Source organism: Diorhabda carinulata, chromosome 4, assembly GCF_026250575.1.
Source record: "Diorhabda carinulata isolate Delta chromosome 4, icDioCari1.1, whole genome shotgun sequence".
NCBI lineage: Eukaryota > Metazoa > Arthropoda > Insecta > Coleoptera > Chrysomelidae > Diorhabda > Diorhabda carinulata.
Window position 1 is genome coordinate 12,421,260 of NC_079463.1, and position 22,878 is coordinate 12,444,137.

The 22,878-nt window shown below is 33.5% G+C and overlaps 2 protein-coding genes across 6 annotated transcripts in view; one reads left to right on the plus strand and one right to left on the minus strand.

Annotated features, from left to right (window-relative positions):
- Positions 1-22,878, plus strand: part of LOC130893376 (uncharacterized) — a 303,656-nt gene that overhangs the window by 188,063 nt on the left and 92,715 nt on the right. The window lies entirely within an intron of this gene.
- Positions 3,010-18,253, minus strand: LOC130893377 (cytochrome P450 4d2-like). Of its 2 annotated transcripts, none has more exons than XM_057799427.1 (7): positions 17,970-18,253; positions 16,166-16,363; positions 12,992-13,186; positions 12,320-12,693; positions 9,492-9,732; positions 7,657-7,836; positions 3,010-5,398 (listed from the first exon to the last, which is right to left on the minus strand). In XM_057799427.1, the coding sequence occupies exons 1-7, from the start codon at positions 18,136-18,138 to the stop codon at positions 5,226-5,228; spliced, it is 1,530 nt and encodes a 509-aa protein (XP_057655410.1). In that variant the 5' UTR covers positions 18,139-18,253; the 3' UTR covers positions 3,010-5,225. The 2 variants fall into 2 exon arrangements, with proteins under 2 accessions (XP_057655410.1, XP_057655411.1); XM_057799428.1 differs by having other exon boundaries at positions 17,974-18,110.

Genomic DNA, 22,878 nt, shown 5'->3' on the forward strand with positions numbered 1-22,878 from the left:
TGAATTTTTTCAGCATCTCTTTGCATCAATCGACACGAACTTTTTTGAACGAGAGTTTGCGAGTGGAACTTAAGCACAAGGTATGTCACACAGCATTAATATTTTCAGCGAAGTGAGACCATGATTGAATTCGTAAAACAAGCAAAACATTGTGGCTGGAGATGGTGCTTTAACACCAAAAGTCGAAGCGATTTGATCTCACCCTGCCGTTGGTTTAATCCATGGGCATAGAAAATCATTGCACGAAAATGTTCGCGATTCATTTCTATTTTTTGACCAAGAGGAATGTTTCAAGTATCTGTAAACAGTGTTGCCATATCTCAACACTGAAGTATAGTAGTTAAAAATGAACTTGAGGGTTTAAAGGATTCGTACAAAAAATAAGTGAATGGAGACTATATTTTGGAAGATTTTTGAATAGAAGATATAAAAAACTTTCAGATGTGGCATTTTCTCGTTGAAAAATGTCAATTTATAATTTGATTTGTTTAATTTTTTTTTTCAAAAAGTATGTGTAAAGTACCCGAGTTTATTCTACTTGGTTTTTACATACTGTATATCGAACTAATAGAAAAAAATAACAACAGCGATTTAATCCAAACAAAGTTATCAAACAAATTAATGTCATTTCGTTTGTTCGTATCAAATAGTCATATGGTAATAGTATCAACAAGATAAAACTAAATCCCTTTTTGTTGTCTGTTCAGCCCCACTTGCACAATCATGGCCCCAAATCCCGCTTTCTTTTCGAGTGTACAAAATGCTGATAGTTCCCAGTTTATCACCTAAACTTTTATTATTGGCGAAACAATACGAAAGATAATGCTTATAACTCGGTCTAGTAGCAGACGATAATGTTGAATCCTCCTTAAACTCGTGTTCGATTCAATGTAACAGAAGTGCGTTATAGAACCGAAAAGTTTGACCAAAACGTTTAGTAAAAAATGGAGAAACGCTACAATTTTTGGATACTTCCTAGAGATAGAACCTTAGAGACTATCAAAGAAAGTAGGTACTTATTTTTTTTTAATTATTTGTTAACATATATGAAGTGTGGATATTAAATAACGAGACTGGTGACTGGATCGGCTCAGCTGATTTTCCCGCGCCTTTTTATTCGATTTTTTGGACGCAACTGCTTTAGTAAATCAGAGTATTATGTCGCGTTCATTGTTGTAATTGATTCCTTAGGGTCAATCAAAAGAATACTCCCGCAATCCCAAAATATTTTAGCTATCGCTTTTTTGCACTGATTATTGTTATATTTAAATGCTTATGGATAATCCTTAGAATATTTTTTTTAGAAATGTTGGTCAGTACAGCATTTACTTTGTTTTCTTTCTCTGATCGCTTATTCTCCACTCCACTAATTTAATCTTTTCTGAAGTAGTCACCATCACAGAACCGTCCGCATATGGGTCAACGTCTAATGGTTCTCGTTCCCAGCGAAAAAAGTGTTTAATTGTTGAAAACGACCCAAACAAGTCACCTTAAATAGCATCCATTATGTTATATAGCTTAATTTGATCCATTTTTCAAAACACCTTGACTGAGTGGTCTTTCGAACTCTACTATAATGAAATAGATCGAAGCAGTAAGTTGAACCTGTATATAAAGCTCGTTGAAACTTTTGAATGTTTCACTACAGTTCATTTAAAAAGAAAGTAGAATAGGACGAATCTTTATAAAACTGATCAAACCGTTTTGAATCGGTACAACGTCAGATTAACAGATCGGTACATTAGCTGTCAATATACCATATCATCAATCATTTAAAATATATGTACGAGTTTTTTTCAAACTCCGATCGCTCCGTGGAGACGCTACCCGGGCAGAAGGGAGCAAGTCTACACACTCCGCCATTGTTGACTTTCAGGCTTCAGTCGGCGTTGTGCTACAGCCACGTGCGAATTACGAAGTGAGTATAGGGAAAACTTCATGAGTGATGGTGCTGTGCGTGAATGGTGTCGAAAGTTTAAAGATGGCCAAAACGATGTGCAAATCTGTCGTTTCAGATGGTTCAACGAGTTGACAGAATGGTTAAAGAAAACCGCAGATTCACCATTTCGAGACAACTTTCTTTGAAGAGGGTATTGAAAAGCTTGTCCACAGATATATATTTATAGCCTATCGGAGTTTGAAAAAAACGACCATTGTACAAAAGACATATCAGAAAGTTAAATGCTAGTCCTCGAAGGTGAAGTGAAACAAAGGTCAAAGAAATCTAAAGGTGATGCTTTGTTTATGGTGAAGAGAAATTCCGAAACTTGGTCAAAGCATTAATATACTATCAATAATTCGCAAGATTATAGAAGGAAATTCAACGAAAACGACAGGAGTTGATCAACAAAACAAACATTGTGTTTCGCAACGTCAAATCACGAAACTCTTACAAAAAAATAACTGAGATTGGTTTGAAGGATTCATGGCACTAGAAGTATAGCCTGGATATATATTCCGGTGTTTGTATAACTTTATCATAATGGAAAAAACATGGATGATAAAGGAGAAAATGACGCTCAATAAAGTTGACATCCTGAATAACATAGAAACGTTCAAGATTCGGTGCTTTCAGAAAAAATTGATTATCCCGTGGACTGCAAATACCAATAATGAAGAGAGCTGCCTGAATAAGGATCCATAACTCCTAAACACCATAAAAACAAACAAAAGTCTGTTATTTCTGGAGCATATAAAGCGAGGTACCAAACATCACATCCCTCACCTGATCATTCAAGGAATGGTTGAGGACTTGAAGTAGATCCACTAGCGAAAGAAGAGGAAAGAGTGAAGGTGTTCCCGGTCATTTCGGAAATTGGATTGGAACGAAAAAAGTCTCAAGATAACCAACCTGGCAGCAAGTTGGGAAAACAAGCAGAGTAGATTTTTAAGTCCCTTATAATTTGACCGCATTTATTACTTGCAATGACGAACCATTTTTTGATCACTTGAGACAAAAACATGATCGTGAACTAATCGATATTAGGAAAATTAAAGAAATATCATTGGTTTTTTATAAAGGCATGTATTTATTAATCTTTGATAACATTGATCGATAATTTCGAGGTATACAAAATATTATACATTGTTATCTTTTTGTGAATAATTGCGAATTTATCAGTTGTTTTTGTAATACTATCGATCCGTATTACATGTACTATCAGATAATTCCGGTAGATTTGAAATTATTACAAAAATTATATTTATACGCAGCTTACATTCCCTGTCTTACATTTTCGACTATTTTTATCAGTTATTTTGATCAAAATTAACTATAAATATAACATAGAAATCGCATTTTTAATATGGCTACTTTTAATATTACACTGTTACAATATATTATACAAGGCATGACGCAAAAGTTCTCACCAAATGTTCTATAAGTATATATTTTTTAAAATGAGGATGTATTGATATCTAGTTAGTCTAGACCAGTTCCATGCATAAACAAAATATTGCGTTACCATAACAACGAACAATAACTTATTAGAAGTGTCAGTGTAAAGTTTGACGTCAAAAAAGTAAGCCATCAAGTACCTGTATTTATAAGGGTTAATAGGTAAGCAGATTTACGAAGGTATGCTTAATACCCTTGGTGATCAATATCCTTCGTATGCGACCGTGAAAAATTGGACTGCAAGTTTCAAAAGACGTAAATTGTCCATTAAAGATGATGACCCATCGGGAAGGCCAGTTTCGGTGTCAGTTATCAAACAGTCGAAGTGGACTAAAATGGATATCTGAAGCACTGAATATTTCAATCGAACGCTTTCATCATATAGTTCACGTCAATTTGGACATGAGAAAAATTGCTGCCAAATGGATACCCAAATGATGTTGACAAAAAGCGTGCAAGCATCGCGTTCGATCTGTGCTCGATTTGAAAACGATGTAGACTTTTTAAACCGAATTGTTACTATGGATTAAACTTGGGTACATTTCTACGATCCAGAAACAAAGCGACAATCAATGAAATGGCGACACTCTGGTTCTCCAACACCTAAGAAGTTTTGTGTCCAAAAATCTGCTGGAAAAGTTCTTGCTCCAGTTTTTTGGGATTGCCATGGAGTAATCATGATTGATTTTTTGGATAAGGGTAGAACAATAACTGGAGATTACTATTCGACATTACTGACTACTCTACGGGAAAAAAATTAAAGAGAAAAGAAGCGGGAAGCTATCCAAAGGTGTTTTGTTTTTGCAGGACAACGCCCCCGCACATAAATCTCATGTTGCCATGCAAAAACTTCGTGATTTAGGGTTTGAATTACTAGAATACCCCCTTTATTCACCAAATTTCGTGATTATCATCTTTTTTATCAATTGAAAAAAGTTAAAAATGTCGTAAATTTTCTTCCAACGAGTAGGTAATAAAAGCTGTGGAGGTCTGGTTTGCAGACCAAGAAGAAACATTTTTTTTGTTGCAGGTTCGCTATAATAAATGTATCCAATTAAGAGGAGAATATGTTGAGTAATTAAATATTTTGACATTTAAATTTTGTTTGATCCTATAGTAGGCTAAGAATTTTTCAATATATCCTCGTAAATGCTTCGGTGCTGGCAACTTTTTTGTTAAAAACTTTCTTTTTCATATCATGTTTTTGATATATTGTCATAAGTCATTTCTATTGAAGTTTTTTAATTCATAGATAAAACAGATGTTATTTTAATGTCAAATGTTGATTTAATGTAAGTGATCAAAGTAAGTGACCCGAGAACTGACGGACGATAAAATTTGGGTTTTACAATTTGATCCAGAAACCCGTTCACAGAACTAAGATTGAGAACGTCCCCAACAAGCTAGAATTTCACGATCGTAAATGAAAACCATGCTTATTTGCTTCACTTATATCCAGGGTATGATCCACAAGGAGTGAGTACCTCTAGTGCCTTGTACGAATACGTCATAAAGTGGATGAACACATTACAATGTTCCCATATACTCAAAACAGCTCAGAATTACGGCGGATTATTGTCCAAAATGATTGAATACATTTACCAGCAGGCGGCGGCGGTTTTAAAGACGTCAACATCGACAAACTTGCTACCAGAAATCGAAAAACGATGGAGATAGTTTGTGATTACTCTCAAGGGATGATTGCTTAATTATGTACCATGATCTGAGAATTTATAGACATTTATATATAACCAAATTCATGTTATTTAATTGCCACGCCTTGTATACCGTTATCCGAGGATAATTTTGATATTTCGTTGATGTTAATTTACTTTGATTGTACCAGATATCTAGGTTTTAATTTAATTTTAATTCCATTTCTAGATTTCAATACGGAACACATGCCAATTTCGGGTGTGAAATTTTTATCTTCAATCATTTCGAATTCCATTATAATTTTTATTAAGCAGGTTTTTACTTGATACACAGCATATTTTTGACCTGGAATAAAATGTTATATTAAAAAATAGTCGCCAAATACATAATAAATCAATACACACAGGTCAAAATGATGGTAGACCTGGTTTATAAAATTTTATAGAATTGCTCACCATAGCGTCTAATTTATTTCATTAAGTGTCTAAATTGTATGGCCGGTTAACGTAGAAGAAAGTAAAATTAACTAGTTATCTAGAAACCTAAGAGGCTGTTCCAAATATCGTTCGGCTGTTAAATTCCCTCGAAATAAATAAAGAACAATGAATTTTCCACTGGCAATTCCGACCCAAGCAATTATTTTTTGAAGGCGTAATGTATGTTTTGTCTAAAATCAATTGAGATTTTCCCGATATAGACCTTATTTCCTACAAAACATATGAGGTGAATCGCCTTTGCTGGTAAAACTATGGCAATCACATTCTAGGATTCTTATCTTAAACCTAACGCAGAACGGATATCCTGCTCACGTTTCTCTATAGACAACGATGTAAAAACTTTGAACACGAACCTTATTTCCTGAAAGACGTATTAAAATTTTGAAATGATCAATACAACATTTCATCGTGTGTCGTCTTTCCAACTCGACAATATTAAGAAGGTCTTGTTGAATCCACTATTTACACCACCACTACACCAACACTCACAATTACACTGTCTAACGCGCGTTTCGGTAAACAAGTTATCGTCTTCAGGGACTGAAGGTAAACTTAAACCTAATGACTTGACTTACCTGTTTTATACTAAATTTTCCTAACAATAATCTCCACATTCATTTCTTGACTACTAAAATATAAAGAGGGCTGTAAGCAATCGGCCCTTTGTCCCTATTTAAGCTACTTTCACATCTAGCAATTTCAATGCTTTCAAATACAACCAGAATTGTTGGGAAATTTAGTATAAAACAGGTAAGTCGAGTCATAAGGTTTTAGTTTAACTTCAGTCTCTGAAGACGATAACTGGGTTATCGAAACGCGCGTCAGACAGTGTAATTATAAGTGTTGGTTTAGTGGTGATGTAAACAGAGTATTCAGTATAAATATCATAACGGTTCCAGAAATACCAACTTAACTAAAAAGGTTTCCTCGATATTACCTATTTTTGATGAATGGTCTATTGGAAGTTCTATTTTCCAAATCAGCCTCTGACTATCCAGATCATAGACGTGTTGGTATGTCTTTCTACGAAAATGCCCATCGTAGTTAAGTCTTGCTGCTGTTGGACAAATCTTTATGATCCCTGTAATGCAGTTGCTATTCCCTAAATCTTAAGGCCGGGAGACACTTCTCATACACCACTCCGATCCGACTCTCGGCCGATTTTGCTCAAAAGAGTGGATCGGTGTGGGATCGGATGGAATGAACATGCATGTCCTATACGCTTCCGAGCTCTTTCCGATTTGCAGCTCCAGCTCGATACATTCGCTACTGTCGATTCAATTAAAATCGCGAAAGATTTTGAGCGCAAAATGTTCAAAAATGTCAGCAACTGCGATTTGCTCATGGTGTCACTTTGTTTAGGAGAAGAAGATGAAGAAATGAAAAGACATTTCATGGAGCACAGAGGAAAACGTAGATTTTGGGTACAATATGATTTTCTCATTATCGTTCTGATTTATTACAGATATACAATGTACTTCTTATGCAATAAAATTGTTTATCTCCTTTTTAATTCATTGTTTTTATGCCTTAACTTTGTATGTTATAAGTAAGGATAATATTTTAATGGGTAATGTATCTTTGACATTTATTCCTTCGCAACTTTTTTTCAGATTATACCTTTGAAGTCAGCGTTTGGGTACTGCTCGTTTGTCTCGTCAAACAGTACTAGATACTTCCTCACTTCTTCGATAATCTCTTTTGGTTTTACACACGACATTATTGCCAATTTAGTAAAACAAACACTGCAAAAACTCGAAAATATTATTAGAGATTCCAACCGACATGTGTCCTGCAGCGGGTAAACGAATAGACTGCACATCGGATACAAGATCGGCGTCGTTTAGGAATGTGATCGGACATGTGTTGGAAACGTGTGAGCTACGCTGTTCATTTCCCTCTCAGACATTCGTCTGACTGAATTATCGTAACCAGATCGGAAGGATGCATAATAGATGTGTCCAGGTCTTTACTCAAGCATCGCCTTGTTCACTGTTGTACGTTCTTAGGATGTTTATTGATTATTAAAGTTTTTTTTATATTCAGAAAACAGGGTAGTCATAAATTGTTTCTAATTTTTATATAAGAAGTAAGAAACATAGTTACCTATACAGTTTCTTGGTCCAGCACTAAATGGAATGAATCCGTAGGTGTGTCGGGTTGATTGTTTTTCAGGAAGAAACCTTTCTGGGTCGAACCTTTCGGGATCCGGAAAGACGGTGGGGTCGTGGTTCATTCCATAAATAAATATGGAAACGCTGGTATTTTTGGGAATCCTCACGCCATCTGAAATTATTTGAAAACAATTCATATGTACCTTATAGATTAACAATTTTTCAAAATGTTGATGTTATACGTGTGGAAATACTTCTAATCTAGCATTCTATCTAGTAACACTGAGATCACGTGACTTTGAGGGACAACAAATGGACATGTGGAGATCGAGTACGTTCTAAAAAAAGTGATATCAACTGCAAGCATTCAGTTTTTACTTTAGACTTGGAAAAAATACTTCTACAAAATCTTAGCAGGCATTCGGAGAGAATGTTTTATCAAGAGCCTAGTGATTCGGCGTTTTCATTTATTTTCGGAAAGATAAAATTAAGGTATAGGCGAACACGAACAGTAAAATTGGATTAATCTGATTCCTTTGACAGTAGTATTTATATATCTGACTCAATGTTCGATAAATTTGAAAAAAAGTGAAGTACTAAAAAAGTCGCTGCAAACTACGCAGACTTATCTTATTATTGTTCTAATTTCACGATTACACTGCTTTCACCATGACAGTTACAACAGTCTCCCACGCTTATTGAGACGTTATAGAGTCTTTCAAGTAAGAGGGCGCTTTGCGAGGACGGTTGGAACGCCTGACTTTATTAGTGGAAGGCTCTGGAGCGGTTCCAGCAATTGGAACCTCTGGTGCTGGTCAGAATCTGGATCATGAATAGGTTGAAAGTCATGTAGGTTTGGAGGAGAATGAGCAGTCGAGGTACGTTGCAAAGGTTGTTGGTTCAGGGGCAAAGTGAACTTTGTTCTTTGGAATTTCTGATAGTCACAACAGATAAAGAGTCGATGAAAGATGAACCGCGTAGCGAAAGTCTTCAACTGCAAGAACCGATTAAAAGATCGACGGTATAGGATAGATGCTATACGATATTAAATATTGTTCGAAATAGGTACTTCTAAATTTATTAAAGACATTTTTCAAACCAGTTGTCCAAATGTTGGTAATGGCATTTTGTAAATCGATTGACACGCGTTGTAGCAATACATTTTTTTATTTATACGGTACTGCAATTCTTAAGATTCGCATCCTAATGTTTGAGGGATCTCAAATTTAAGAGAGCTAGCAAATAAGAAAAAATTAAGCAATATAAGAGTATTTTGGTCTCCTTTCCTCGTATTTCTGAGTCGTTAGATCAATTATTAACCAAAAGTGTCTCAAAACAAGATGAAGGTAATGGGAAGTTCATGGTTTATAGTAACTATATTAAGATAAAATTAGATTTTTATGTAAAAAATTCTACTTAATTCGCTAGAAAGATTTCTAAATCACGATAGCGACTAAAATTAGAAGAAATTGGGCAATTTAAACGTATTTGGGTATCTTTTCCTCGTTCTTTAAGTCCGTTAGCTTCATATATAACCATCAGTAGTACAAGTACAATCCAAAGTTTCTCGAAACAAGTTAGAGGCGATAGGGAGCTCTTATTATTACTTATTTTGGCTTTAAAAAATGCTTATTATAAAATCTTCTCTGTTGTCTTATTTTTTTTATAGCGAAATAAATATTCATATGAAACAGAGTTAATATCCACATGCAAGCTTTAGTTTATGACAGGCAGTTGTCACTAGTATAGTTTTTGAGTATCTCAAAGATGATCAAACATCAAGATTTATTCTTATTATTTATAGCGAGGATACAGAAAATAGTTTACCTAAAATCCAATCTTCTTCCAACCTCCTCTCTATTAAGGGCACCGGAGAGTATATTCTGAAAGCTTCCTTTACCACTATATCCAAGTATTTCAAGTCGTTTATTTTAGATATAGTAATTTCCGTTGTTTTGTCATTGCCAAGTACCTCTAAAATCTCTTGATAGACTCTATTTTGCACAATAGGATTCTGCGCTATAGCATAGAGAACGTAGCAAATCGCTGTTGCGGAAGTGTCGTGACCCTAAAAATCGAATTATTTGACATTAAGAAACTAGTTTACGAAATTTGTGACAAAAAAATCTTCACGGATATGATATAAATTCCATTTTCACATAAAAAAATTGCATATTCACGAGTATGTGAATTATAAAATGTGTTTATATACAAAATATCGCAAATATATTCAATGTTTTGCCTATAGTGGAATTCATTATTTGAAAATAAAACCAACAAAACATCGATAACATTTATTTATTTTGTTTTTTAATTCATAATTAATGAATGGATATAATTATCACGAAGTGTTCCGGTGTTTGTTTGTTTTCTTTCTTCAAATTATTCATCAAATTAATACAGACGACGGTACTAAACATAGTAGATTTGCTAGAGAATGCTAGACGTGGAAACAAGGGTGAAAAAGGGAGAAAAACTTTCGAAATGATAGATCAAAGCAGATAAAGTACCATTTACTATTTGGAAAACTTAAGTACCAAAGCGAAACAAAAAAATAATGGCCCCTCTTGCTTATTTTATTTAGGTGCACAATTGCGGCATTTTCTTCAACAATTTTGACAACTAATCGTCTATTTGATTCCATTCGTTTCCTATGATATTCCCATGATATGTGAAGTGGAAGTAGAATACTGCTTTCCGACAGTCAAAATTGTCCCACATCAACTCAATCGGGTTGAGGTCGAGCGATTGGGACGGCCAAATCATTACTTTCAGTACATTCTTCATTTTCATTTATTTCAAATACTATTAGCATAGCTTCGAGACACGCTTGTAATCGTCGTTAGGCTGGAAGATGAATTTTTCACAGGTCAGGCGCTGTCTAGAACGTACTACATTTTCCTTGAATATTTTATATCTGTGTTTTACAGGCGTGATTACACATGGATCTATATCCGTTCTTCCTTTGACATCTGGACGAAAACTTCTCTTAGACCTAAAAACCTCAAATTTTGACTAATCACTCCATAAAACTCTCTTCTACTCTTCATGCGTTCAATTTTTATGCTCTTTAGCCTACTGCAACTCTTTATTTCACTTTAGCGTCTTAAAAGAGGTTTCTTTACTGCCACCCTTCCAAAAAGGCCAGATTCTCTCAATCTTCGTTTCACTATAGAAGTAATTAAAGGCAGATCCTTATATTCATTGATCTAAGCTATCTCTGGGCCCGTGAGTCGTCGATCACGTTTACTGATCAATACATCTTCAGCGGTTGTGGTTTTTAGAGGACGCCCTAAACGTTTTCTAGCGCCAAGACGAGATATTTTCAAATCGGTGGCAATGGTATGCATACTTTTGTCTAGACTATGAAGATTTATACTTTATATACAATAAGTCTGAATTTGTGAGAACGAAAACAATTCGTATTCAAACTTTATAAAAAGATGTCTTGGTCGAAAAAATATAAATCATACCACGTTCTTGCGGCTCATAGGGCTAACTTGGACTAAACGACAATCATAAACACTGAAGAAATAATTCACAGTTGAAAATAATAAACAAATCAGCTCACGGACAAATATAAACATGCACTCGTATACAGTGAACAAATAACGGACATTATGTCGTTGTAAAATGCCGTTTAGCCGGTTGCTTGTTAAATTGTATTATTTTGAAATTTGATGGATGGATAATGCCGTCGCAGAAAGCTTTTGATCAGAAGTGTAAATAGAAGCAATCAACAGTGACCAATAAGTGCTGGAGACAATTCATATGAAAGGAAACCTAAAAGTGCATCAAATGCCATAAAACATATGAAATATACAGGATATAATTGGGCAAAATTGAGTAGTCCCCTTAAGAAATTAACTCAAAACCCTAGGTATTCCATTAGCTAGCTTAAGAAAAATTTAAACCAAAGTTTTGAGTTGCAAATGAACAAAAGCACCCGCGTATAATATTTGTAGCATTTTGGAAAGGACAAAAAGAATTTCGTTCGTTGTTTTATCAAATCATATGAGATCTGGGTCTAGTACCATGATTTTGGATCAACGAAACAGCCTAAGAAGCAGTTCAAAACCGTTACTTTGCTTCCAAGGTGAATTAGGCTCCAGACATCACCCAAGAAAGTATTAGCATCAGTTTTTGTGGAAATCAAAAGGAATTTTATTTATGGATTACCTTGCACTAGTAAATAAAGTGATACTAGATATAAAATGTCGTGAATATAGACCTTGTTTACACAAGATAAACTTATTTTTCATTACACCTTCACACAGAATAAGAAAAACTCACGAAAATCATAGAAAATATAACTTTCATCTTATTCGTCACATTTGGCAACATCTGACTTTGAGCATTTAAAAAGTTTGACATAAATTTGAAGTTAGCAGAAGCTATAAGATAGAAATACTTCAGGTGATCAAAAAGAATTATTTATTATTAATTCGTGCTCAATAATTAATTTTCTTTTTCGTCTTCGGTGTCAAAATAATTTAATAGTCATACTATTATCCCTGCTAGGGTCATCAACTATAAAACCTTGTTATACAACTATAATTTATTTATTTCGATGAATTGTGTAGGAAAATTTGTTTCAAAGGTTTTTATTTAGAAAAAATTAAACTACCCACTTCCCTCCCTTTCAATTTTTTTACCTCAAACATGAAAGTATCCACCTCTTCCCTGATATCTTCATCAGTTAATTCTTCACCGTTTACTGTAGTTTCCATCAACATATCCAATAAAGCAGCACGTTTTTTAATTCCCTCTTCAGAAACGTGTCTAGGATTATCTGTTCTCGATCTGAATTCTCTTCTTCTTTCTTTGATAATTTTGTTGGTAAAATCGTGAAGAATTTTTAAATTTTTCGAATATTTTTCATAATGTGAAGATAATCGGAATAAAATCGGGTTTCTTAACCAGCTTGAGAAAAATCTAAGCGTAAAGATTTCCAAAAAACTGGTAACCGCTTTAACGTAACCTGGATTTCCGTTATGTTGGGCATTCAAGGGGGTTCCGAATGCTGTCTCTGGAATAAAAATCGTTATACGGGTTGTTTCTAAACAGTGACTGTAGATTTCCGGTAGTACGTTTTGAAATATTGATTATCTTCAATAATGTGTTTCAAACAATTATCTTCTAAAAAAAACTCAATAGGAATGATTTCATTTTTCGTATTAATGTGTTTGTATGCTATAATATTTTTCGTATCGGTGGGATTTTTGTACATTAAAACATTTTTTTAAACCCTTACAAATTACTCATGATAACCAAAATTTCAAAACGTAACTTAGAGACTCAAATATACGATGTTGATATATACATACCGCAGATAGTATCTAAAGAAGCTAAATTGATGGGTTCGGTGATATCAATAGATTCTTCCGGGTTTTCTTTTACTTTTTGTTTCAAAATTTCCAACAGAACGTTAAATTCTTTGTTAAATACCTTCATGAACTCTTCCAATATTTTGAAATGAAAAGTAGGAGTTATCATCCTTCTTCTGGTTTTCCATTTTTTGCCTAAAATTTAACAGAAAAATTTAAATATTGCGATGCGTAATTATTAATCATCGACATAGGGTTTATATAAATAAAAAAAAAAGTTATGGAAAATTTTTTAAAATAAAAGTGGCTCGAGGAAATATCTTTGTTTCGAAAATATATCATTAGGATTAGATAAGGTGAAAAATGAATGATTGAATCCTGACGAGAATTTCTTTGCTTCTTTGTCTCCAAAGACAAAGACATCAAAAAGTGTGTCGCTGCAGTTCTTATCGTTTAGATATCGTATATCCATTTATTTTCTTATTCCGTACGTCCATTATAACCGTGGTCTTCGTATCTCTCTTTTCTCATATGGGATCCATTTCATTATTTAGTTTTTGGCCAATTTTTCCTTCTCCATCCCCTGCCCCTAACAAATCAACTAAATTTCTTCATTATGTTCTACAATTGTTTGGTCCAGGTTAATTTGCTCTTTCATTGTGTCGTTTCTGACCTAATGTAACTTTGACGTTCTATTTGCTCTATTTAAGGCGTCCGTTTACGTGGTTTCTATTTTTTTCTTTGGTCGTTCATTTATTCTTCACGTTTCCGATCCATATACCAACGTACTCGTAATCATTGCATTGTAGATTCTCAGCTTTAAATTGATTTTCAATCTAAGTATTCCACGGTATTCCATTTAGTTCTTGCTCTGTTCATTCCACATTTTATTTCCGTATCATTTCGTTGTTTTTTGGTTGTATCCTCTCCTATACACAAGTACTGTGTCTTCTAAGTTCCTCCTAATTTTCTGTGGTGTGCACATGTGAACTCATCATCTGTAAATATTAAAAGGTGTCATTGTCGATTTTGATCACAATTACAGATCTCACAATTGACACTAAACAGATATGGCACTGCGAAAATGTGAAAATAGTCCCAGTTATTATTATGTCAGCAACCGGAGTCGTGCTTAAGGCCGCATCACACGCAATCACAAAACTAGGTAAAGTAAACAATGAAAAAGTGGTCAGTGCATCACTAGCATTTATTATAACTTCTGCTACTTTGCTTTTAGATTGTGATGGACAGGAAAGAGTATTAATCAGAATCCTAACCTCAAATTTCATTTAATATTTTGTGCCTAGATTAACAATGAGAATGAAGCTAAGTTTCACGAAAGTCATCTGACCTGTTCAGCCAAAATTAACTAAATTTCTCCCTAGAATTGCAACTTATACGCGATAAAATGACATCAAACCGATAAAGTTGCAAGTGCGAGATCTTGCATGAAACAATCAGCTGAACTTCATCTGCGCATGATTGAGAAATTGCGTCTTGCATTGCATTGCACGTTGTCTTGCATCATGTTAAGCGGCCTTTAAAAGTCTTCACTACAGGATTGCCACAAAAAACCTTCACCGACATCCAGAAGGCTGTTATATTGAACACTTACCACACAGTACACAAATTTATTATGTGAACAGAGCCTAATATTTTTGATACTTTTTATCCGGGATAGTAAAGTGATACCTTTACTAAGATGAGGAACTTATAAAACAAAACTACTTATTATTTTAAATTAGAATATTGTCATTAATTCAGATATCTTAAAAACTAGCTGACTAATTTCGCTTTTAGTTCATTATACTATAATATAGATTGATTTTTTTATTATCCCAAATCTTCATAAAAAATCTGTTATTTTGCTTGACCTTCTCAGTGCTTCAATGTATTATATACGCATAAACTTATTATTATAAAAAACTTGATTCTCTTACATAAACTTGTTTTATTTATTGTACAAACCAGATAATGATCAATGCAACATATTATTTATAGACAGCCGAGTAAGTAAAATCTAGTAATTTCTGAGCATGTAGACATATCAATAACAAAATGTATTCAATTCGGGAGAGCCTCAGCAAACTTTGGGAACAAAAGTTCAACTACTCGGGGGCTTCGGAGGTCGCTGAACACGAATATCACGACGGCGATGACCTCCGAGGTACCAATATAGTTTTAATAAGCTTTATCGATTATCGAAACTTCATTCAAATGGTTTTCAACTAATATACCAAAGAAATTTCAGTAAATGTACTCAAGCAATACTAGACAACAGTGCATACAAGTTCAAATTTGGTTTTACAGTGATCAATGCGGCATTAATACCCTGATTAGAAATGGAAATTAAATGAATGGTATTTGCAGATACAAAAACTGTTGTGGCGATGGATGTGGATGCAAGGGTGTTTGCTTTACACTGCCGAGTCGCTTGCCAAACATTGTCCACGCATCAATTATACAAATATTGAAAATTATTCTGCCAAAGAAACTGCGGATGAAGAAAATAAAGAAACAAAATCTTGATGCAGCAAAAAAATAAACATTAAAATATTTTTATCTTTATCTCGTACACTCTTTTTATCGTAATATTTCTGATCAGCGACCTCGAAAACAACCAGAGCTCAATAACGAATTTCCACGGGGCTTCAGTAGACGACGTAGATGACGACCACCCATGTACCAGATACCTCGTAGACCTTTTCTGTCGTGATATCTGTGTTCAGCGATCTTGAAAACACCCAATTCAATAACGAATTTCCACGGGACTTCAGTAGATGACATAGATGTTGACCATCCATGTCCAGATACCTCGTAGACCTTTTTTGTCGTCTAAGTTGGAATTTCTGGAATCGTTGGCAATATTCATACAGAATATACTGTTTACACCACCACTACACCAACACTAACAATGATACTGTCTAACGCGCGTTTCGATAACCAAGTTACCTTCTTAAGAGACTGAAGGTAAACTATTTTACAGTCCCTGAAGACGATAACTTGGTTATCGAAACGCGCGTCAGACAGTATCATTGTTAGTGTTGGTGTAGTGGTGGTGTAAACAGTATATTCAGTATTTTCTGTCGTGATAATTGTATTCAGCAACCTCGAAAACCTCTAAGTAGTAAAAAGTTTTGTGCTTTATCTCCTCGACGTAGGTTTTATACTCACCTGTACTCACTAAAAGACCGTCTCCTAACCATGGTTTAAATAAATCGTAACCATTGGATTTGGCCAAATTAACATTGGACGTTAATAGTTCCTCCAAATATTCGGGTTTCGCTATTATCACATGAAGTCTCGGTCCGAGCCATAATTTATAAAAGTTTCCATATTTCAAATGAAGTTTCATAAATGATTGAAGAAGACCTGTGAATAATATCATGATAATAAGACCTGTCATCTGTCATGTTCTATTTTACTACTGCAAGCTGCAATTATCGGATACAGAGAGTTGGTTTATTTTTAAGGTAATAGAAACAGTTTTATGTTAAGATATGGAGATTTCTGGAATAGCCCTGATATAGAGAATCTTTGCCTTTGCATGGCTGGAATTGTAATGATATACTTCAAATTTGTAAATGAAAAATACAAACAAATTGATGGTAGTGCTATGGGAGCTTCAATTTCAAGTGTTATAGCACAATTAGTAATGGAAGATCTTGAGGAAACTGTCCTAAGCAAACTTATTCTACTCCTTTTCCATTATATATATGATTACTGCAGTGCCAAAAAATAGAATTGAAAACAATTCTAAAATTCAATTCTTATCATAATAAATTTTCTCGATGTCACTACATAAAATTCGCAATAACATGCATCAGAATTGTATACAAAACTTAATTTTTTTCTGAAGTTTTCAACTCCCGTCATCCTATTTCACAATAAATATCAGTTTGGCAGAAAGAGCTATCCTACTAAGGGTAAGGGGACAAAAAATCCGTAATTGTTTTAATTTAATTATTTGCACTTTACTAGCTCCCTACAAATTCTCTTTGGTAATTCTTCATTTGTAGTTGCTTCAAAATATACGATTCGTTTCAAATTTCGTTAAAAACGTTCGTATGGTCTCTGTTGAGGTACATTAGGAACATTTCTAATCCTGTCATTAAACAAATTATTGAACTCGGCAAAAGCACACAATGTCCTTTCCATGCCTTGCTAAAACCCAAAATTTCCTTCAGGATGTTTTTTTCTTTCTGAACTGTCTTTATTTAGATCAAACTGACTCTTTTTCATATATTTTGGCTGTTACAGAATTTCCACAATGACAAATGTATGCTGAAGAACGACCACGGAAGATTTATGTGCCGATTTCCTTGATTTCTGAACTACATTAGATTAGATTGCTTTTAGATTTCTTATCAATTTTGAATTTTCTCATACCGACTCCCAATTTTCCGTGAACAACTTCAACTATCTCTTGTTTTTTGGTATTTATGTCTGATCCTGACTGTAGATGCTTAGCTATATAAAAAACGCATTAAAATAAGAAAATTATCCTGAAAAAATTATAAACGACATATTCAAGAAAAAGATTCATAGATACTAAAATCAAATAAGGAATAAAATAGCAACTATAAATCAAAACATGAAACATTTTTCCTTACAATATGAACAAGGACTTTTCCAACAACTATCGAAATATTTGAATGAATATGATATTGTACAAGTTAGTCATAAAGGAAATGATACATTATCGAAATATTTTATTAAACTAAAATCTCAAACACCAAAAATCAAAACAAGTAAATTGTATATCCAGTACCTTCTAATGATTTGACACTGTTTACATAGGACAGACGTCTCAGTATTTAGAAAATAGACTAAAAGGTCATCAATATAATAAAAAAAATGAAACTCTATTAACAAACCACGAAATATCAATAAAAAATATATCAAATGCAAAAATTGTTGAAATATCAGAAAAGGAGAATTTTTATAGGAGAATTTAGAATAAGTAGTAAGTACTTACTCACAGTTGTGTTTCCTATATCATTAGCATTCCCAATAATCGGTAAAGGTTTCGGACCCGGAACTACGTTTAAATCATTGTACATCCACATGTTGTAATACCAATTTATTAAAAATATTACAGTAACTATCAACATAGCTACAATAACACCCGATACCCACATATCCATTATTCGAAATTTACTGTTTTGGAAGTGAGATACTGCACGTTTAATCGGCAATGTTCAGGACTTGAATTTAAAAGAATTTATCATATATCGCACGTTATTGTTTACACATTAATGCACTCCGTTGAAACAAATGAGAAATAAATAAGATTTCTTGTCGTTAGAGATGAATCGATATTCAGAAGCGGTATTTTGTATTACGATAATTTGCATGGAATAATACTTTTAATTTTAGACAGATAACCAAAAGGAACAACTATCCACAAGAAATTGGAAACTTAATCTGTGTAAGGAGAGTACTTATATTCAAGACAAATTTAAATAATGCTACTGAAATATTGAAAAGAGAAATCAAAAGGTATAAAAACAAATTAGTACTCACCTAAATCATATAACAGACGATACCAGGATGGATTATTCGATATGGAAAGTCTATTTTATACTATTTTATAAATACCACCAATCAGGATGCCAAATCGGGAAATGAGCAAAAAATACACAACAAAAGTTGACAGAGTCGCCCTACTTCTTCGGGATATTTTTCAGCCAAACAAATGAGATGATAAGATTGGCCAAGGAACGACACAAAAAGAACCAGATATTGAGCTAACATCTTCTAAAGAAATTAAAAAGAAGATGGATAAAATCCATGAAAAGCTACCGTACTTGATCTCATTACTGGTAAAGACCTGAGACAACTACCAAGAAAAGTGATAATTAAGTTGTCACATCTTTTAGGCTAGAACAAGTGCAATTTATGAGGAAGGTTGCAGAGGTTATTATGATCCATGAACCAGGTAAATCTCCACACGAAGTTTACTCTTATAGGCCTATATCCATTTTCCCTATATTGTCGAAACTATTCGAAAAATTGCTCCTTGAAGGATTTCTGTCTAGAGATCGATTATGTCGACTGAATTAAAAATATCATTAAAAAGCAACAAGAAAAAAATCTCGTCCATAAAACCAAGGTTTGGTACTCAATTTTTGAGATAGACAAATAAAAACATATAATAATCATTGGATATCGATTCAGTGTTTTTCAAATTATTCTCCATTAAGATCAATGCACATTTGTATGTGTTGGAATTAGTTGTCGCGGCATTTTTTCATTCCGATTGAGATACCTTCAAAACAGTTGAACGCATAAATCGCTTCCTCTTCAGGTGTAGAAAAACGTTGACCTCGCTATTTACTTTTGAGGAATAAGAAAAAATAATTGGGCGCCAAACAAAGATTGTACGGCGGATGACCCATCAATTCGATATTTTGACTATTAAAAAACGTTTTTGTTCGAGCTGATGTGTTGGAGCACGCATTGTCGTGGTGGAGAATGATTCGTCTAATGTGTTAATAACTTTTGTTGGACTTGGCTTGTCTTGAATGACCTATACATCACCAAAAGTCGAAGCGAGTTGATCGGCCCCCTGCCGTTGGTTTAATCTACGTCGAAAGTCATGGAAAATCATCGTACGAAAATATACGCGATTTAACTCCATTTTTTGAACAAGATGGATGTTTCAAGGATCTGCAAACAACTCAAATAGCACTCGTATTACAACTTAAGTAGCAATCCTCTACGTAGCAAAGGTATTCTATAAAGTTTGAGATAAAGGGTTGGAATATAGATTGAAGACGTACTTGCCTTCACAATTCTCTCTTAAAATCCTACATCTCACACAGACACTTCAGAATTAAACAAGAGGAAGCCCGTGTAATTGCTCCTCTAAAATAAGGAATGTTATTTATATTGTTAATTCTATGATTTTATAAATATTGAATATGAAATGACTATAAATCAATTTATTTTTCCTCTCTAATTGATAATAAATCTAAATTATCGGAATTGTTCGGTAGGTGAAATAACAGTCGCAACTCTATAAACAACTACCATTCGATATGAATTAAAATACTTTCAAGAATTTTTTAAGGACAATTAATTCTTACTCATATCATTACATAAACAAATTCTCATATCGTTCACCAATTAGAGAAATTTATATTTTTTTTTTGTACACAGTGACCGAAATTATACGAGAGCGATTTCACTAAAGAAAACATTCTCAAAAATATGGAATAAATAGGCAGGTGGAACATTATTTTCTTTTTAAATTTCATCGCACCGCTTCGGAATTCGCTCTATACATCGAAAGCATACAATTTAAGATGATACTATAATCGTTTATTCTTTAACTAACAAAGGGGATACCTCCATTATTACTGTAGTAAAGGGCTGTTCGCAAGGTGGAGTCATTTAACTCCTACTGGCTACTGGGGTCACTGGTAGGGGGCAAAATCGTTTCTAGACGGTGATCTGGTAGGGATATTAAAGGGCAAGCATAAAGGCATGATTTCTGTCGGGATGAAAACAGCCCTAAACACAATTTAAAACTGAAATGATGAAGATCTCGGGTAAAACAACACTAGTCCCATTTTAATAAAAATCTCTTTAGAACACACAATTACATTCCTTACGATAGCCAATTGGTTTTCAAACCCTGAAAGCTATCGAGTGTTAATTAAGACGTGGAAACAAACTCTAAAAGCACTGGTTAACAGGAACAAAGTAACACTAATGTTGCTACCAGGGTATACCAGATTATGAGCAATCAGAAAGTCTTGCCAAAAAAGGGATAACGACTTGTTTTCATGAGATGTTACATGTACAACGATTGGGTCAAGAATAAGATAGATCTTACTAGAGGAATACTCCAGGTTTACGAAAATCCAAAAGATTCATAATCATATCAGTCTAAGAAACTTCTCGATATATCTAGAAACGATATTAAACTGGTGGTTGGTTTTCTGCCTCCTCGAATACCATAGTCCAAGAGCTGGTCACCACTTCGACTGAGGTAGTTTCACAAAGCAAAAACCTTTTTCTGTATGTTATTTAATATATTTAAAATAAAAAAAATCAACTTATGGCAGTGTTAGCGCGGTGGCAACAAGATCCATTGCTTTTTGCATATTGCAAATTTTTTATTTAAAAAAATGTATTTTCACAAATCTGGCGTTCGAGTATATTTTTAATTAGACATTTTTAAGTATAAAAAAATTGCCAGATGATTTGCTCGGTTGCAAGTATCTGTAAAATGGATCGAAAGTTGCTAAAACGATCTTCCAAATCTAATTCCTAAAGAAAATATCTTGTAAAGTTAGACATTTATATTAAATATCATGATACAGGTAATTTCATATATATTTTTCTTCAATTACAAAAGCTTAATTGTTTAATTACAATACTTTTCTCCAATAATCATTCGTCTCCCTCTTCATCAGAAATAATCTCGTCCCTCGAAATTACATCGTCGTCCTCAACATTTTCTTCGCTCTCTGGAAAACAAATTATCATAAATACGTGAAATTACGTATTAATGTTCATACACTTAATTCCATTAATGTTAAAAATTCCTCACCCGAAGTAGTATTGCCTAATTAATCTAATTCATTGGATTTTAACAAAACGTCATATACAGGGTGTCCCACGACGAGTTAAAACTATCTATATATGGCAAAATACTTATAGTGGAATCATGAAAATTTCTACGTTTGGGTTTTCGGATACGATAATTTTAACTAAAATATTTTCAAAGATGACTGACTTTCGGTTCTACCTAAAATCGACTGTAACTTTGTTATTTTAAATGGACAACCCTGTATATTAATAAATTTTTGGAACCTACGTAAAATTTTAGTATACTTTTGTCTGAAAACGTTTTTTCGATAAATGCATACTTTTTGAGTTATTAATTTTTTTTTAAAAAATTTGACCGTTGCAGACCCTTATAAATTATTTTTTTACGAGTATACCCTTAAAGATATGAAAATGGTTACTATTCTAAAGTCAGACGTATTTGAATATATGTTGAGAAATCAGCCTGTTTTTCTATTTTAATGCATTCAGAGGTAAAAAATGAGGCAAATTCATGTATACTTTCCTATATCTAAATCTTACCGTACTGCAGAAATTTTATATTTATGTTAAATTTTGAACGCTTTTTATACACACCCTGTATAAAATAGAACATTTTCCAACATAGATTCAAATACGTCTAACCTTGCTTAAAGCAACCGAATAGAAACCATTTTCATATCTTTAAGGGTATCCTCGTAAAAAAATAATTTATAAGGGTCTGCAACGGTCAAATTTTTTACAAAAAAATTTATAACTCAAAAAATATGCATTTTTCGAAAAAAGTTTTTAGACAAAAGTATAGCAAAATATTACGTATATTTCAAAAATGTATTAATATACAGGGTGTTCCATATAAAATAACAAAGTTACAGTCGACTTTCGGTAGAACCGAATCCGAAAACTGAAACATAGAAATTTTCATGATTTTACTACAAGTATTTTACCATATACAGATAGTTTGAACTGGTCGTGGGACAGCCTGTATAGATGATGTATATTATAAGTATATTTTTTTCGTCTGGTTTCAATGTTGTAGGACATTTCAGATGGGCATTGCGCCATGTATTTGATGTATAGTCCGTAAAAGTTGCTGCTTTAATTCTTATTCACAGGGTGGTAAATTTGATGCATCATAATCGACATATTTTTCAATAAAAGGTTCATTTTCATCATTTGTATTGTGTGTTGAGATGAATTTGAAGTATCGGGCTTCATTGACGTTGTCTGCTTTGACCATATAAATTTGACAAATGAATTTTTCGATTGTTTTAAATATCTCATTACTACGTCCGGTGATATGAGCACATCCAATATCTGTTAATGCT

What these genes read in the sequence shown, in the direction of transcription:
- LOC130893377 (XM_057799427.1), bottom strand. Translation starts at nt 18,138, where the DNA reads ATGGATATGTGGGTATCGGGTGTTATTGTAGCTATGTTGATAGTTACT. An exon ending in TATAGGAAACACAACTGTGA is followed by an intron (nt 16,364 to 17,969) that starts GTAAGTACTTAC and finishes TATTATTCACAG; the next exon opens with GTCTTCTTCAATCATTTATG. An exon ending in TTCTTTAGATACTATCTGCG is followed by an intron (nt 12,694 to 12,991) that starts GTATGTATATAT and finishes TTTTTATTCCAG; the next exon opens with AGACAGCATTCGGAACCCCC.